The following is an 18739-nucleotide window of genomic DNA, read 5'->3' as shown; positions in this document are numbered from 1 at the left end:
GTTACCAATTAAAAATCTATCTAACTCCTCAAATTTTACTCACTGTCCCAGCATCGACCGCACTCTGGGGTAGCGAATTCCACAGATTCACAAGACTTTGGGAGAAGTAGTTTCTCCTCAACTCTGCTTTGAATTTGCTACCTCTTATCCTAAGACTATGACCCTCGTTCTAGAATGCCCCACAAGAGGAAGCATCCGCTCCATGGCTACTTGATCCATATATTTTATCATCTTATATACCTTAATTAGATCTCCCCTCATTCTTCGAAGCTCTGGAGAGTATAGGCCTAAACTGTTTATCCCTTCTCTCTGTCTTCTGTCCATCAGTCAGTCTTCTATCCAAGCTAATAAATTACCCCTAATCCCATGTGATCTAACCTGTGAATTAACCTTCTGCGCGGCACCTTATCAAATGCCTTCCGGAACTCCAGATATACTACATCTACAGGGTGTCCATTATCCACTTTGCTTGTTACATCTTTGAAGAATTCCAGCAAATTAGTCAAACATGATTTGCCCTTCATAAAACCATGCTGACTCTGATGGATAGCGTTTGACTTTCCAAATGTCCTGATATTACGTCCTTGATAATTGATTCGAATAATTTCTCACCAACAGATGTTAAACTAACTGGTCTGTAATTTCCCACATTCTGCCTCCCTCCCTTTTTGAATAAGGGCATTATGTTAGCATTTTTCATTTATTATTCACTGATGAATGCACAATGTTCAGCCCAATTCGCGAAGGCTATGCTACTGAAGCTGTCTGTGTCCAAATGTAGCAAGACCTGGACAATATCCAGGCTTGGGCTGAGAAGTGGCAAGTAATATTTTCACCACACAAGTGCCAAGCCAGTGCAGTCTCCAACAAGAGAGAGTCTACCCTTTGCCCCTTGACATTCAATGGCATTACCACAGCAAAATCCTCCACTATCAACATTCTGGGAATTACCGTTGACCAGAAACTTACCTAGATTAGCCGTATAAATGCTGTGGCGAGAAGAGCAGGTTAATAAGCTTGGAATTATGTGGCAAGTAACTCACTCTTTGACTCACCAAAACTTGTCCACCGTCTAGAAGGCACAGGTCAGGAGTGTGATGGAACACTGTTCACTTGCCTGATGAATGCAACTCCTACAACACTCGAGAAGCTTGACACTATCCAGGCTAAGGCAACTGTTTCAGAAACATTCACTCCTTCCACTACCAAAGCACACTAGCAGCCATATGTACCATCTACAGGGTGCACTGCAGGAACTCACCCAACATTCCTCAGACAGCACCTTCCGAACCCACAAGCACAATCATCTACAAGGACAAGGGTAGCAGATACCTGGGAATACCACCATCTGAAGTTTCATCCAAGCCAATCATGATCCTGACTTGAAATATATCACTGTTTCTTCGCTGTATCTGGGTCAAAATCCTTGAACTCCCTCCCTAACAGCACAGTTGGGTGTACCTACGCCACATGACTGCAGTGGTTCAAGAAGGCGGCTGACCGTCACCTTCTCAAGGATAATTAGGGATGGTAAATAAACAGGTATAATCAGTGAAGCCCTCATCCGTGAATGAATAAAGAAAGAGTAATCATTGTCTCACTTTAACATTGTTCATAAAATAAGTATATATTTAAATAATATATGTTTAATGTTGCAACGTTCACTGTAACTGTTGTGGCCTGCATCCCACATGCGTAATTGGCATTTTCCCCAGTACCGCCAGCACTGGGAACCTCTTCTGTGCCTCTCTTCTCCTGCCCTCAGTTCCTTTCCTGCTCGCACTCCTGCCCTCAGTCCATCTTGAAACCCCATCCTGTTCCCACCCTCTATTCACACATATAAAGTCCCTAGTGTCCATTGCCAACATCAGGGACTTCTTAAACTTACTCCTCGCCCTTGCCTTCAGCCCTGTAATCCCTCTTCCCCCTGTTTGCACCCTCTGTTCTTACCTTGAAAGTCACCAGTGCCTGTCGTTGCCATCGGGGGCTTCTTCAGCTGGCTCAATTCCCCAACATTCCAGTTCCAGCTCTCAGCTAAAGTTCTGGGACTTGTTCTTCAACTGCTCCCTACGCCGACAAACCTCTGCCACTAGATGGAACCCGGTCACTCAGCAACCAGGCAGTTCATACAATCAGCAGTGCAGATTGAGGCCATTCGGCCCATCGGGTCTGCACCAGCCCTTGGAAAAGGGAACCCTAATTAAATCCACACCCCCACACTATCCCTGTAACCCAGTAACCCCACCTAACGTTTTGGACACGAAGGGGAAATTTGGCATAGCCAGTCCACCTAGCCTACACATCTTTGGACTGTGGGAGGAAACCGGAGCTCCCGGCGGAAACCCACGCAGACATGGGGAGGAAGTGCAAACTCCGCACACAGTCACCCAAAACCGGAATTGAACCCGGGCCCCTGGCGCTGTGAGGCAGCAGTGATAACCACTGTGTTGCCTTGTTTATAATCATTTTTAACATTAATTTGCATTTATACTTATTTTATATTTTAAAATTTATTTTATTTTAATGGTTATTTAATTTATTAATTTAGACATTTAGGAACATACGTGCAGGAGTAGGCCATTCGGCCTCGAGCCCGCTCCGCCATTAATAAGATCATGGTCATGGCTGCTCTACATCAACACTATCTTCCCGTACTATCCGTGTATCATTTAATGTCATTGGTATCAAGAAATGTATCGACTTCTGTTTTGGACATACTCAATGACTGAGCCTCCACAGCCCTCTGGGTCAGGGAATTCCAAACATTTACTGCCCTCTGACTGATGGAAATTCCCCATCAACTCGATCCTAAATGGCCTTGCCTCTTATTCTGAGATGTATCTTCTGGTTCTAGACTTGTAATGTTTTAAAGTTTCTTTCTGATTATGGTACTAAAATACCAACTGCAGTATTTATTTTATATTTAGTGATTTATTCTATTTTGCAAGCTTGTGCAGCTAAGAATGCACAATACTGCACGTATACCTGTACAGTATTTCAACTTGTACATTGATTTTTCCAAGCAAGTAAGAGCCTAACTTAGGTTTTCATAGGAATCAGTGATAAAACCAATGATCACAAGTTGATAAAGTCATGATTTTGAGGAACACAACTACAACTTTTTAAGTGGGGACTTCCTGTATGAACTAAAATCTGGAAGATTACCCATTTAACTTTGGAGAAAATAACCTCAAAACTGAAATCAATCAGCAACTAAATAATGTGCTTTTCCTGTGCTATTCACAACTGAGTCCCCTGAAAGACAATGATTTGTTTTTTTTAACCAGCACAATGCATGTTGTATATGACTCATTTCCTTGCATAAAAGGTAATATGAAAAAGAGCAGGATCGAAAGTCCAGCTGTGACACAAATTATTTTCAATTGGACCTTCTCACACTTGCACCTGTTGCTGTTGGAGAGGGTGGGCAGGTGGTCATTCTTAGACAATTACTAAAATCTGCTTGCAATGTAATAATGCATAAGAACAACTTGAGAATGGAGACAATTTTGTCAACATCTTTACTCTTGAGGAGTATCTTACCTACACTCGGACCTTCTTCACTTGCTCTTTTTAGCCTTAGTTTTATTACCTCTGATTATGTCACCTTTGCTCACGAGTCGCCAGGTATCTTTCTGATACCGCCACGTGGTTCAAGCTCGAGTTATGATTAATAAGTCAGCACACCGCTTAGTAAGATTGAAATCAACGGTCATTTATTATATACAATTAATGCTTACACAATAATCCTACTATCTATATAGAAACCTACCACTACTGGCCAATACTTAACTTTAGGAAGGGCCCACCAGGTCTGGGAAACGAATGGCTTATCGAATCGGATCTGGCACGCGGGATTCAAAAAGGCTGATACGGATCGATGGCTAGGAGTCTTTATCGGGTAGCGATCGCTGGAGTCAGACTTACTGTTTCTGGTCGATGTTCTTGCGAAGGTCTCGAGCAGGAGAAGAAGGGAGAGAGAGAGAGATCTGAACTTGGCCCCTCACTTTATAGGGCCCAGGGGCTTCCCGCCTCTCGGGGCGGCCCTTGACCCTGAGTCCCAAGTGATTGGACTTGTTCCCAATCACTGGGTTCGATATGTCCAATAACGGGGCGATTCCTCGATCGGGGGGGTGGTAGTTCACCTGTTTTTGTTTCGGCCACTGCAGGCGCCGACAGGTCTGGCCCGGCATTCAATTGCTAATATGTTGCAATTGTTCCCGGGGATAGCGGATTAAACTGCAGATGTCTGGGTTGATGTGCTGCTAAAAGTCTTGAGTATCGATCTGGGCCGACTTCCCCAGAGCCGAATACGCTATTCTGTCTGCAGCTGTCCATTTGTGTCCTGTCGGCTGCTTTTCCCATCAGCCTTTTCGGGTTTTAAATCGGGTTTTGGCCAAATTAATAGGGAATCAGCCATTTTAGGTGGCTACATCACACAGACACCATTGACATCCCAAATTCTGCTTTTAGGGCAATTGCAGCTGCAAAGTCGAGCAATTGTACTCCCCTTTGGCAATATATATATTTTCACGGCAGTGTGCTATATGTTAATGCCATTTTAACCGTGGGAAAGATTTCCACTGTTGCCTATAAAGAGTATTAATAAAGAGCAATTTTGCTGCAAATAGCATACCGGAGGAATCTTTTTTCCCTCTCTAACCTCCCCACAAGGGTTTTCATCAGCTCTCAAGTACCAACTTCACTCTTTTGCTTAAAGTTCAAGAGGAAAAATGAAAACTTAAAATTGCACAAAGTAAGTATTTTAATTCAAATTGTAGCACCAAACACTTTGTCTTTGGTTTCCATGACACATGTGAATAATGAATGTGCTTTCCTGGCAGTTGCCCCAGTGTCTATTTGTCAGACAAATAGGTTTTCTCATTAGTTAACGATACTGTTGATAATTTTTAATATTCTTGTACAAAACTTCTGGATTCTTCAATCCTGCCTTAAAACACTTTCTGTGAATAAGTTGGACTAAATAGTGTGTGGCTGAAGGTTTGTCAAACTTGACCTTTTGAGTTTGTTCTTTTGTTCTCTACCCAATTTCGAGTGATATACAGAGCACATGGACAGTTAATGGTAATTACAGGTAAACTGGAGTTGAATGTACAATTATTTGATCTGTGAATATTTCAGTCTTGTTTTCCTGCTATAATGAAAATTCTAACCATGATCAAAAAATAACAAATAAAATAGGTGCTCATTGCTTTCTTTGAATCATACATCCAGCTTTCCTGAACATTTTAGCTCCTTTAGTATTGACCTTGAACAGATGCATCGTATTTTTCTTTGAATACAGATGTGTGTGGAAGTGAAATTACTGCCTTATTCTTGCCCCCTTCACACTGTTCTGTGGATGCCTGTAAACCTCTAGTTCCTCATGGAAAAGTGGTCATTCTTCACACGTCAGCCAAGTCACTGAAGGAAGTTGTGTGACTATTGGACAGATTATAGCTGATCCTCTTCTTAATCATGTTTCACACCAGAGGTTACCATCTGACTGATATCTCTCCCCAGCACCAGCCTTGACCTAGGGGTTCTGAGGCCTGTTGTAATGCACCTGCTGCACTGACTGAATTTAACTAATTCAACACATTCCAGGAATCAGTTTCCCTTTGTCGTTTTGAAAAATTGTGTGTTACATCTCAAGAACCTTTTAGTAATATAATTACAAGATTTAATTGAACATGCAGCTCGAGGAGATCTCTTCACAGGTTAAAGGGGGCAAGATTAAAACAGTAATTTCATCTCCCAACACAGATCTGTCTTCAACGAGAAATGCCATGCATCTGTTCAAAGCCAGTGTGATACTGTAAGAAATAAACTGGCAAATGTAGAGATATTTAACAAATTCAGTCTGTAAATTTCCACACACGTTTTTGCCATCAATTCTGAACAAAGTCTAATGTAGCTGTTCAAAATGGAGGAAAGTTTAACGATAAAGCTCCAAGAACAAACAGGAGGGTTTCAGAGGTTATACAGAGTCATTTTGGGCTGGAAGTAATTACAAAGAAGTAATCTAATCAAGGGTTTTAAATGGCATAAAGCATGAGAGCAAAGCTCAAGGATTTTTGTTGTAATAGTAATCTGTATTCCTCGATTAGATTACAGTCTTGAATTACTCTAGAGTATATGTAATTATGCACTATGAACTTTATAAGAAGGTGTTTATTTGATTCTTTAATTCATTCCATCAGCAGGCGTCAGTGCCAACTTTTGAGTTATATTCTATATTGTTTATTAATATGTTATGATGTGTAAACAACCAGTGTTATTATTGCAGATTTATAGACATAAATTGTGGGTCAAAACTGAGAAATTGGATTGGTTACTTTATTATGATGTTAGTATTAACACGAACATCAGCTATTTCTCTTCCACAGCAAAATTATTTGTTCAGTTTCATTTGTGTGTCTGTTTAATGAGATTCTCAGTGCTACACATGAAATGAAATGAAAATCGCTTATTGTCACAAGTAGGCTTCAAATGAAGTTACTGTGAAAAGCCCCTAGTCGCCACATTCCGGCGCCTGTTCGGGGAGGCTGTTACGGGAATTGAACCGTGCTGCTGGCCTGCCTTGGTCTGCTTTCAAAGCCACCGATTGCTGAAACCTAATAATTGCACACAATTCACCACAGAACATGTTTCAAATAAATCATAACCTAGAATTCAGAGACAATTTAGTTATTCTTTGGGGAGAGATTTTTTTGCTCAATGCTATTCAAATCAAAGTCAGAAGTGCATTCTTTCATACATTGATATACAATTTCTCTATCAGTCTCCACAGATCATTTTTAAGTGGATTGTTGTTCTGCAGCTTATGGAAACATTGTATGTTTCTGGAACAAAACGTGTACCATCCAATATGTTTTTTATTGCGACCTATTACGTTTGACATCACTATAGTTCATTCCAATTGTTCTGATAATGATTTTAATTTTTTAGGAAACTTGGAACTGCCGGACAGAAGCTAGGAGGTTCTGCTGTGCTTTGTCATATAAAACACGATCCTATGGATCCCAGTGGCTGCTTCACGCTGACTGCAGCTAATGTGGGAAAGTGCCAAGCCATCCTATGCAGAGATGGCAAGCCATTGCCTCTCTCAAAGTTGTATTCTGTCCGCTGTGATGAAGAATTGGAGAGAGTTAAACAGCACAAAGCTATTGTCACTGAGGTAAAATATCCAGTACTCAGCTAGAGTTACCTGGGCAGTTTTCCAGGTGACCAAATTACTGCAAAAATGTTTTAGCCAGTTTTTAATTACTTCCAGATGATATTCTTAATATGGATACAGTTGAGGCTGCATGTAACTAGTTTTAAAAATTTTTGGACAATTCTGGCACATGTATGCATTTTGTCCGGCAGGATTTGAGGCAGTCTTGTTGAAATGCAGTTTTTAAGAGCACAATTTATAGACTCGGGAATAATTTTTTAAAATAAATTTAGAGTACCCAATTATTTTTTTCTCCAATTAGGGGGCAATTTAGCATGGCCAGTCCACCTAACCTGTGCATCTTTGGGTTGTGGGGGTGAAATCCACGCAGACACGGGGAGAATGTGCAAACTCCACACGGACAGTGACCCAGGGCCAGGATTCGAACCCGGATCCTCAGCGCCGCAGTCCCAGTGCAAACCACTGTGCCACATGCCGCCCAAACTCGGAAATAATTGATGGCAACAAAGATGTTACTGAAATTCATTGTGCGCCTTAATATGATAAAAGAAACAATGGATCTAGTATTATCTTGTGAAATGAAGCGAGAACAAACTTGCAGCTTCCCACTGATAAGGGAGTGATGGGTCTCAGTTGGCACTGTAGGTGGTGAGATTGTTGATATTTGAAATTAACAAATCAATTCTGTTTGTTTCTTTTAAAAGTTGTATTAGATTACGAAACAAACAAATTAGTATTTTCAAAGGCTGTGCAGCTGTGGCTGTGCGTGTTTGCTGCAGTCTGGCTCAGTTTTTTGTGCTTCTACGGAGGGACACCAGGGACTGAATATTAGTTGACACTGAGAAGTGCATATGGAATCCGATAAATGCAGAAGAAAAGTATGTGCTTTTTATAGCCATTCTATCAAAGCAATTGCCTCTAATTCAATTTACAATTGCCAGAAATAGTGAATAGATTTTAAATCATTAAATTGTTCTCAACAGAATTGCCCTCATGAGTAATGTAGGCATGTTGCGTTATATTTGAAAAGTGATGAGTAATGTGTTTTGAATTATTTTTTTAAATCACAAACTTGAGGCCATATAGTGGACTGGATTACACTTCTTGAACCTCAATTCTTCTTCATTCATTCATTCATTCATTCTACATAATGAAATTGGAACTGCTCCAGTTCTACAAGGGAAAATGACCTGGGAAAATCATTCTCTTAGTAACCCTCATTCAGTTTTGTGATAATTTCCGAGCCCTCTCTTTCTGTTACTGGTTAGATCCAATGCAGAGAAGTTCAGTTGCTGTTTAGGAATTTCCTACAAGGAAATGATGGAAGAATTTAAATTATTCTATTACTTGGTGTACATGCCAAACCAATACACAGCCAACAAAGCTGGAACAGTTCAAAATTAATTCTCTCAATGCAGCCACGGAACAGCAAATCAAGGGAAACTGGTGCAAATGTTCAGCTGTTTCCAGCTGAACTTCAGAAGATGCTGTTGATCCTTCCTTTTACCAGAAATGTGCTGTCATGCTGAGGTGCATTCGAGAAAATGTATCTTCTGGCTTGGCTGATCCAGGAATCCCAGTTTCCAAATTTAGGACAATCAGAGCAAGGGCTATCAGTTATCCTAAATCTGTCTTCCGAAGTAGGAATTTTTCAGCTGAGAATGCTCAGCCACATGGACAGAAGGCGATAGCACAACAAACAAAACTGCCAATTTTAATTAAAATTACCCTCATTAAGGCTTAAAATATAATCTCAAATTCTGCTTTTTAAATAGTCTGATTTACCAAGATGTTGCCTGGCTGGAGAATTTGTTTATGAAGAGATTGGATGGACTGGAGTTGATTTCCTTGGGGCAGTGGGGATTAAGGGGGGACATGATTGAGATGTATAAAATTATGAGATAGAATAGACAGGAAGAAACTTTACCCTTGGTGGAGGGATCAGTGACCAGGGAGCGTAAAGTAAAGGGCAGGAGGTTTTAGAGGGGATGTGAGGAAAGACATTTTCACCCAGAGGATGGTGGGAATGTGGAACTCGCTGCCTGAAAGGGTGGTGGAGGCAGAGACCCTCATAAAACTTGAGAAGTATTTAGATGTGCACCTGCGATGCCAAGGTATACAAGGCTATGAGCCAAGTGCTGAAAAGGGGATTAGAATAGTTAGGTGGTGGTTTTTGATCGGTGCTAATGAACCCTATGTCTCAATGAAATTCTCATGTCGTGATTTCAGAGCAAATTCTGACATTAAGAAGCTCCTGATTGGTTCCCAAAACTCTCTGTGCAAATTTAAAAGATAAGCAATTGCAATTCAAATTAATTTTTTTCTGTTCGTATTGGCTACAATAAGCTATTTTATCATTGTTAATTTGTAAAATTTCTACATCTTTTATATACCATTTTGCATTACTCTGAAATAACATTTTACCTTTTATTGCAGGACAATAAAGTCAATGGGGTGACTGATTCTACACGGATTTTGGGCTACACATTCCTCCATCCATACGTTGTTCCTCGGCCTCATGTTCATTCTGTTACACTGACACCTCAAGACGAGTTCTTCATTCTCGGCAGTAAGGGTCTCTGGGACAGCATCTCCTATTTGGAGGCTGTGGAATCTGTGAGAAATGTACCTGATGCCCAAGCTGCTGCTAAGAAGCTCTGTACTCTAGCCCAAAGCTATGGGTGCAATGACAGCATCAGCGCTGTGGTTGTCCAGTTGAACGTTAGTGAGGATTGCTTCTGCTGTTGTGACATGAATGGCGTACCACCTCCCAGCCCAGGCAGTTTCCCTCCATCAGTAAACATGGTTATAAAAGACAGGCCAGCAGATACATTGGGGATGCCATCATCCAGCAGTGGCGTTGCCTCAGAGATAAGCAGTGAAATATCCACCTCTGAGATGAGCAGCGAAGTTGGTTCAACAGCCTCTGATGAGCCTCTTCATGTCACAATGAATGATGGAGGCCCCATGTTCCATGGTGAGCAGCGTTGTATGCTGCACCCAGTATGTTTGACCAACTCATTCCAGCGACAACTCTCCAGTGCCACCTTCTCTAGCGCATTTTCAGACAACGGATTGGACAGCGAAGACGAAGAGCCCATTGAAGGTGTCTTTTCCAATGGCAGCAGAGTGGAAGTTGAGGTTGACATTCACTGCATTCAGGTCAAGGAAAAGATGTCAATACATTCAACCTCTGATGCATGTGACGAAGGAATAGTTATCAGTGCAAATGAAGATGAAAACTCTGAAAAACTGCTCCTTCTTAAAGTTCATGGTGAAAATGACTGGCTGGGTAATGACAACAATAAATTTGAATACTCCACAACAGGGACTATTGGTCGGAGGCGCGGAAATGGTTCTGTTGCACCTTCAGAGAAGAGCCACAACATGATTGAGGTGGCAGCTGATGCACCAATGAAAAAGAGTGGAGGCTACTTTGCTGCTCCTGCGCAGCCCGATCCAGATGACCAATTTATAATTCCCCCAGAATTGGAGGAAGAAGTGAAGGAGATAATGAAGCAACACCAGGAACAACAACAACGCCAGTATCAACTGGACCAGCTCCCAGATTGCTATGATACACCTCTATGACCAGGAGGAAAACTATTAGTTTTAATGAATTTGATACTTATTTGCTCTTTTAAATTTACTTTCAAATTGAGACTGTTCAAATATCAAGAGATTTTTGTCCCACTTTCTAAACCCTCCCTCTGCCAGTTCCACACACTGATGTGCAGCCATTTTAAAATCATCTCTAGTTGTTTCTGTTGTTGATTAATTGAGATATAAATAACCGATTAACATCAGTTTCCCTATAGCATATCGTTTGTACAAGATGAGGACACATTTAGTACATTGCAGGCAGTCATTATTCTTAAACGGTTGAGTATTTGTTTTAAAAACAGGAAAGCCTAAGTATTATGAATGAATGATTCTAGTTAATGCTGTAAATGTGGTATTTCTAAAATCATGGCTTTTTAAAGTGAAAGTCATAGAAACTTGTAGACTTTAAAGACTAACTCCTAGGAGTTGCAAACTCGTTAATGTGACATAGTCACTGAGATTTTACTAATCTTCTCTGAGAGAACAGCTGATTCACAAATTATTTGTAAATAGTTTAAATGTTGTATAGTGATGCATAAACATAATGTCCTGTATCTGGAAAAGAATCCCCTCAATGCAGGTGTAAGAAGGTAATGAGTGACTGGATTTTGGTGTGATTACTATCTGGCCATTTTTTTTCTTTCAAGGATCACTTTTTGTTCTTTGTCAGCTGGCCCATTTTCACACGTTGAGTTTCTGCTCTTCCATCTTTTCTGCTGCTCACCAGCACTGTTGTCGCAAGGAAAACAAAATTATATACAAAGGATTCGTGAACCGATACGTTAATACATTTTTGTTTAAAATAAATCTACAATTTAAATAAACTTGTATGGTTGATTTTTAATGAAAAGTAGAACTGTAAGTACTGCATTTGGTACTGAGTGCAAAGATTAATGGGCCTGTTACCTGGCATAATTGGGAGGCTGAGTAAGAATTGGAACTGAAATGTGAACAGGTAGAAGTGCACGGTTCAAAATTGCTTGTAATTCAGCATATTGGTGCTTTTCAATTACATTGATGGTTGGTGTGAGAAATTGAGGGTTAGATCTGAGATGGTCTGCTCAGCCTTGCTGAGATACATTGTTAACACAGATTGTAGAGAGTTTTGTTCTGTGCCAAATGAGACCTAACCTGATGCAGTTAATCCTAAGCCTGGATCTTTAAAACAGAAAACTAAACATCCTGGGCGGGTTTCTCCGAGCCCGCGCAGGGTCGGAGAACCGCCGAAGGCGCGGGAAATTCCAGCTATGCCGGGCCGCAATTCTCTGGTGACCGGAGAATCGGCGGCAATCGCACCCTCGCGGTCACGGCGCAGGTCGGGGGCCGCTGAAATAGGCCCCCGTGTCGATTCTCTGCGGGCGACTGGCTGAACTCCCGCCGAGTTCCGCCGAATCCCGCCGGCGTGGTTCCAACCTCGTACCACTCCGCGGGAGGTCGGACCCGTGGCCACGGTGGTCATCCTGGTGGGGGGATCTGACTCCTGGGGCGGGGGGCCTCCACGGGGTCCAGGCCCGCGATCGGGGGCTTCTGATCGGCGGGCGGCCGTGATCTGGAGGGGGCCTACCTCCTTCCCCACGGCCTGCTGTAAGGTCCCCGACATGTTGCTCTGCGCTGGTGCGGAGACGGCCACCACGTGCATGCGCCGGAGCGGAGACGGCAACCATGCGCTGGCACGCGCATGCGTGGACCCGCACCGGCCGTGCACGGCCTCCTTTTGCCACCGGAGCAGCGCGCAGCACTCCGGCGCCGTGCTAGCCCCCTGAACACCATTGCTGGGCCAGGATGCCCATTGACGCCGGCGTACAGCACTCTGGTGTTTACGCCTGCGTCAACACCTGACCGGGATTTCGGAGAATCCAGGCCACTAGCACTGACATTACTCAGCTTGATGAATGCAACTTCTTTCTTGGTGAAAGGTTTCAAATTTAAAGACAACACCGGTGCACAGGATTTAAGTGGCACTACTATACTTTTACACAACTATGATAACCTTACAAAAACTGCAACAACCTGTGACATATTGAGTTGTATAAAATGCAATGGGACATAGGTTTATAAGTAAAGCTGTTCTGCACTGAACAGGGGAGAAAAATATAATTATTTGGAAGTACTTCTTGAATAATGCTATATTCTTCCTCCCTATGGCACTGTGATCAGGGGTGTGTGGAAGATGATGGAATGGCAGGATACCCTGAAACGGTGGTTTAAGAAAAAGATTCTTTTACACAGATTGCAAGTAGCAGTTGGGTTGAACAGCCCCCCCCCCCCCACCCGCTGCCGCCAAACCCGTCAATAGGAAGTTCCAAGAGTGAGCTGTCAGTTTTTGTTCCGTTTTTTGTTGTCAATCGTTCACCGTTCCATCAGGAATGTGGATTAACTGAGTTGAGTGAATTATCTCGGTGTGAGTGGAGTGCTGCTGCCACATATACAGTATAGAACAGGGTAACTATCTCACCCAGGGGAGCTTCCATGGAGGAGTGCTGTGGCACAAAGATGGCCAGGTAAACCTGCAGCTATCAAAGCTGGCAGGCACCAGGTGAGCAGGCAATCTTTGAAATGAACCACTCAATCTGTGAAACAAAGCAAAGAATTTCTTTTTAATACAGTGACATTTGCTGAACCTTATTCGAGAGAGGTGACTTTCTTAAATATATGTAATAGTTGAGATTAAGTGATTGTTTATTGTTAGATGTCGGTTAAATTTGCCTAAAGACTGCAAGTTACCTACTGGCATGTTAGCTTTGTTTTCAACAGGCAAAAGGGTTCAATCATCTAAAAGTGGGATTTCTTTTCACTGATGCTGCTACATATTAAATGTTGCAAAATACAAATTTATCCAGCGTAACATTTTCCTCAAGGCCAGGTTTGCTTCCCCAATCCCTTACCTCCCGGATCAGGTAATGCTCTTTCCTTAGTTAAATTATTTTTCACCCCTTTAAACTCTTTATCCTCTCTCCCATTCCTCTTCCCCATCCGTATCCTCCAATTCCCTCCATGAAATCATTGCCTCAGTTTCTTTTATCTTACAATTGACCAAACACTCGGAGTCAATATCCTGTTGCCAATTTATAACAATGGAAATCACACAGTAGGACTTTGGCAGCAGTACTGGGGGTGGGTGAAGTGGGGTAGGATGAAGGACCGGAACCCTGATATTGGTTATGATCCCGGACGACAACCCTATTATTTGCATTTGGTAAAACTGAGGAAATGTTACTGCTCCACAGGAGTGATAACTCTGAACAGTGGACAGCTTTTATATTAAAACAAACTTTAATTTGAACACATAATTAAGCACATTAGCAACAAAGAAATAGCTTTACAGATAATAGTTACAACATCTTAAGTTTCTTCCTGAAATCTGCCTTTAAATTCCAATTAAGCATTCCATATATTTCAAAGACCACTTATGTATATAGTCAACAACCAGGTTTTCCTTACTTATCTTGGTGCCGCATATGTATCTTGGTGTAGAGACCTTGGAGAGAGAAACCTTTTTTAGGACAAAGCTGAAAACGTGCTGCTGGGCTGACAGATGAGGCTCCTCCTGTTATACCAGCTACACTCAAAGCACACAGCATTTCTTTGTCTCTTGTTACAAGATGTGCCTTGATTTGTTTACCCAGGCTCAAATTGTTAGAACATTATATTAGCTATCCATCTGCAAACAGGTAAATGGATTTTAATATCTATTAGCAAAACATTTCCCCTGCAAAATCACTGATTACATCAATTTTAATCACAGCTCTAGCAGGCATACTGTCTGTATGTATTCTAATCTAGGTCCAAGCTGATCATTGTCCCTTCTTCTAAAATTGCTTATTGTCCCTGTCAAACACAGTCAGAGTGTAAACCATAAATTGTCTGGGAATTCTAATAAGGCGAGTACCACTCAAGTATTGAATGGTGACAAAGTAGACGGGAAGGAAGTTTTTTCCTCTTGGTAGAGGGATTAATGACCAGGGGGCGTAGATTTAAGGTAAGGAGCAGGAGGTTCAGAGGGGATGTGAGGGTGGTGGGAGTCTGGAACTTACTGCCTGAAAGGGTGAAGGAGGCAGAGACCCTAATAACATCAATTAAATATTTAGATGTGTACTTGTGATGCCTAGGCCCGAAGCATACAAGGCTTATGGGCCAAATGCTGGAAATTGTGATTAGAATAGTTAATTGGTTGTTTTTGACGAGTGCTGTAAACCTCTCTGGCTCTGTGCCTTCCTATGTTTCCTATTCCTTGATCCCAAGGACATCCGCTAGTAGCACTTGCTCAGGAAAGGTGCTCCACTAAAACATTTTTTTTTTTAAACTACTGGGGGTCATAAGTGGGAATTTAGGCAAAAGTTTCTGATTAAGATGGGGTTTTCTGAAATGAAATGAGATTTCTTCGGGTCAGTCATAATCTATTTGAATAGCAGAACAGGTTCAAGGGCCTGGTGACCTATTCTCTGATCCTAGTTTTCTAAAGTACAGAACCCTATTTTTGTTTGTTTAATTTAGCAAATGCAAATCCCCAAAGCCAAATGATAGCCTCCTCATTTGCTGAGTTTAAAGTGATTAGCCCACCACTTAGTCTGAGGAGGGGACTTCTCTTCAGCAATGTGCAGCATTGCGTATTTTTTTCCACAAACGCATAAGGCATTTGTATTGACACCCAGTGGTGGAGGTTGGCTGCACAGGGACCTTGACCTATCTTGAACCTGGTTAGCATGGACTACTCTCACCATGGTAGTTCAAGGCCTGCCATTTGACAGGGAGATTGTTGGTGACTTGTGTGCAGTTCTGGAATCCACATTATAATTGGGATGTGATAGCACTGGAAAGGATGCATAGGATATCTACCAGGGTTGCCTGGACAGGAAAGGTGTAGTTTTGACGAGAGATTGGATACACTGGAGTTCTTGAGGAGACTGAGGGGGGACATGATTGAGATGTAGAAAATTAGGAGGAGTATGGATGAGAGTAGACTGGACAAAAGTTTTTTCCTCTTGGTAAAGGGATTAATGACCAGGGGGCGTAGATTTAAGGTAAGGAGCAGGAGGTTCAGAGGGGATGTGAGGGTGGTGGGAGTCTGGAACTTACTGCCTGAAAGGGTGAAGGAGGCAGAGACCCTAATAACATCAATGAAATATTTAGATGTGCACTTGTGGTGCCTAGGCCCGAGGCATACAAGGCTTATGGGCCAAATGCTGGAAATTGTGATTAGAATAGTTAAGTGGTTGTTTTTGACGAGTGCTGTAGACCTCTCTGGCTCTGTGCCTTCCTATGTTTCCTATTCCTTGATCCCAAGGACATCCGCTAGTAGCACTTGCTCAGGAAAGGTGCTCCACTAAAACATTATTTTTTAAAAAAGCAAAAGTGCTCCATATAAAGTGCTGTGATGAAAGGTGGATGGTAGGTGGGTTGAACAGATCACCGTGGAGTGGTAAGTGAGGTACAGCATGGATGGTTTCAACCAGCTTGTGGGTTTTCATCACGTGTGTGGGGAGTATTATTTGTGAGGAGAGGAAGGCAGAGTTGGGGTTTTGAGCAGTGGGTTCTAGCTTGATGCGCATTGTTGCACTTAATTGTGTCAGCAAGATGTGTGTGTAATGACCTGTGCCAGACAGATGCACAGTACTCTGCTGCGAAGTATGATTCAGTGTTGTGGCATGTGGATCCAGCAAGTTTGGTTAGTAAGTTGTTCTGGTTTTATCCTTTGCTGCTGTTGTCTTCAGATGTTCCTAAAAGAGATTATGCGCTATCTCGATATCAACTGCCAGGCATGTTGGGTTGGTCATCCATGTAAATATGCAATTTTTTATTGGCGTGGCATTCAACAGTGGAATACGCTAGGTATGATTTTAGAGGGATTCAATGCGAGATGACGGGTGCTGCAGTAGTCTGCTAACTTTCTAATGTCTTCATTAAGGACCTGGTTCATTGTGCATGGAGCTTTGGTAGAACAACAAAGGTCATCAGCAGAGATGAACTTTTGGGACGTGGTTGTGCCAAGTTATTTGTGTACATGTTGAACAAGGTTGGGGCTAGTGTTGTGGTAATTCATTGGCATGTCTTCTCCATGCATTTCTCCTTTGTTCATAGTGGACTCTGAATTGTCTGTTGTGAAGGGGTGTTTCAAGAACTGTCCCAACCCTCATTGGACACATTCTGGACAGCTTTAGAGGCAGGTTAGTGTGAAACACTGTATCCTAGGCAGCTGTGAGGTCCAATAGCACTCTGCCTGGCTTCGGGTTCTTCTGGTAGTCAATGTCGATGCAGGTAGTGAGTACCAGAACTTCATCACATGCACGGAGCCTCTAATGAAAACCAGCTTGGTCAACATTAAAGAAGATCTCGACTGCCAGAGATTTGTGTTGCAGAATAAGATGCTGAAAGATCATAAAGCACATAGAGTCATCTAATTGGTCAATAGCTGACTGCCAATGTGAGATCTTTTCTAGGTTTTGGAATGGCAATGATTTTTGTCCCTTCGTATGTGAGTTTGAGTTGATGATTCTTGTGCAGAACAGAGTCAGCTAGGCACGAGTACGGGTACCGAGTGCTTTCTGGTGATATCATTTCCCACTGCTTTGCCACATTTCAGGCCCCTCAAAATGTTTTTTCTCCAGTTCTGTGACCTTGAAGGGATCAGGACTGCCATGTTCTGCATGTTGATGAAGTTTTTTCAGTTTATTATAGGTGATGTGTTTTAGTTTGTTGCCCAACTGTGTCCTCGCGACATGAAGCAGACTGGCAACTTGGTTCAGGGTGATTGGCCAATTTTAATGTAGGCGATTTTTGGGCTGCTCCAAGGCGATGAATCAGGCTCCAGCAGTCCCAACACTTCTGACTGGAATGTGTGAAATTAAGTCCTGCTGCCCTTTCCTCCCACCTGGCGCATCATGCAGCATTGAGAAGTTTGATGAGGTGGCCTACTATAGCAGCCATTCGATGAAGCATATTCCTTCAGGAGTTCTGCAATCTCTGCATTAAGGCATGGGATGTCGTTGGGTCAATAGCCATGAGGAATGGCTGTGCAAGCAGTTTTGTCAACAGCATAAAAGTGCCAACGATTCATCCACAGGTATATTATGAATATAGTTATAATGATGCTTTTCAAAGCCTCGCTGTATTTTGCCCATTCTGCTTTATAGAAATTCCACCGCATTTTCTTGTGCTGTTGATGACTGGTAGGCAAATGTAAATGAGCGATGGCCTGGGTTGACTGTGGGGGAAGTTGCCCAGGACTAGGCACAGTGCTGGTTGTGGGTGACCATCGAGGGAGATCGGGACAAGATATTGTTTCCCTCTCGTCTCATCCAGTCCCATCAGAAGTAGCTAATCTCCATATGGAATAAGTGACAGAATAAACGAAAAAGCCCAGGATAAGAAAAGGCCGTTCAGCCCATCACGCACGTCAGTCTTGTATTTCAAGACACTTTCCGCATCTATCTATTTTCACACTTGCCCTCGATTCTGAATTTGCACAGAATCCTTCCAATTACAACTCAAAGCACTTCACTGAATGAATCCCGTTTTTAAATGCAGGAACTATCCTGTGTGGGCAAGCTCAGTTGTTGTCTGTACCAACAACAAAAAAGCCATGACAAGAATGAATGACTGGAAGTGCCCAGAGAAGCTTCTGCAGGTAATTTAGGAGCTAATTTTAACCTCCAGTAGTACACTCCTTCTTTTGTAGGGGTGAGGAAATATAACTGACTCGCATTGTTCCCTCTTCACTCCTCTCTCTTGCTTTTCTTTTTATATAATGACCCTTCTCTAATTCCCTTTATTATTCAACTTGTGCTCTTGCCCTACATCTAATCTTGTTTGTGTGTGTGCATCTGTATACATAACGTTTTTATGTCCACATGTTAGGCTGTGGAGACATTTTGGCAAAAAAATCTGAATGAAAAGTCATCACATGTTTGACCACTCAGTTTACCCTTAATTCTCCAATTCTGAGATATCCTGAAGTAC

The 18739-nt window shown here is 42.3% G+C and overlaps 1 protein-coding gene across 1 annotated transcript in view; it reads left to right on the top strand.

Annotated features, from left to right (window-relative positions):
* The window catches only part of phlpp1 (PH domain and leucine rich repeat protein phosphatase 1), a 265740-nt gene extending 254133 nt beyond the window's left edge, over positions 1 to 11607 (top strand). Inside the window, exons 16-17 of the mRNA XM_072510108.1 lie at positions 6952 to 7180; positions 9617 to 11607. Coding sequence (XP_072366209.1) covers positions 6952 to 7180; positions 9617 to 10771 — 1384 coding nt within the window. The 3' untranslated portion in view covers positions 10772 to 11607. The remainder of the gene's footprint in view (positions 1 to 6951; positions 7181 to 9616) is intronic.
* The last annotated feature ends 7132 nt before the right edge of the window (positions 11608 to 18739 follow it).

The sequence above is a fragment of the Scyliorhinus torazame genome, chromosome 6 (assembly GCF_047496885.1).
Source record: "Scyliorhinus torazame isolate Kashiwa2021f chromosome 6, sScyTor2.1, whole genome shotgun sequence".
NCBI lineage: Eukaryota > Metazoa > Chordata > Chondrichthyes > Carcharhiniformes > Scyliorhinidae > Scyliorhinus > Scyliorhinus torazame.
This window is presented reverse-complemented; position numbering and strand designations above follow the sequence as displayed.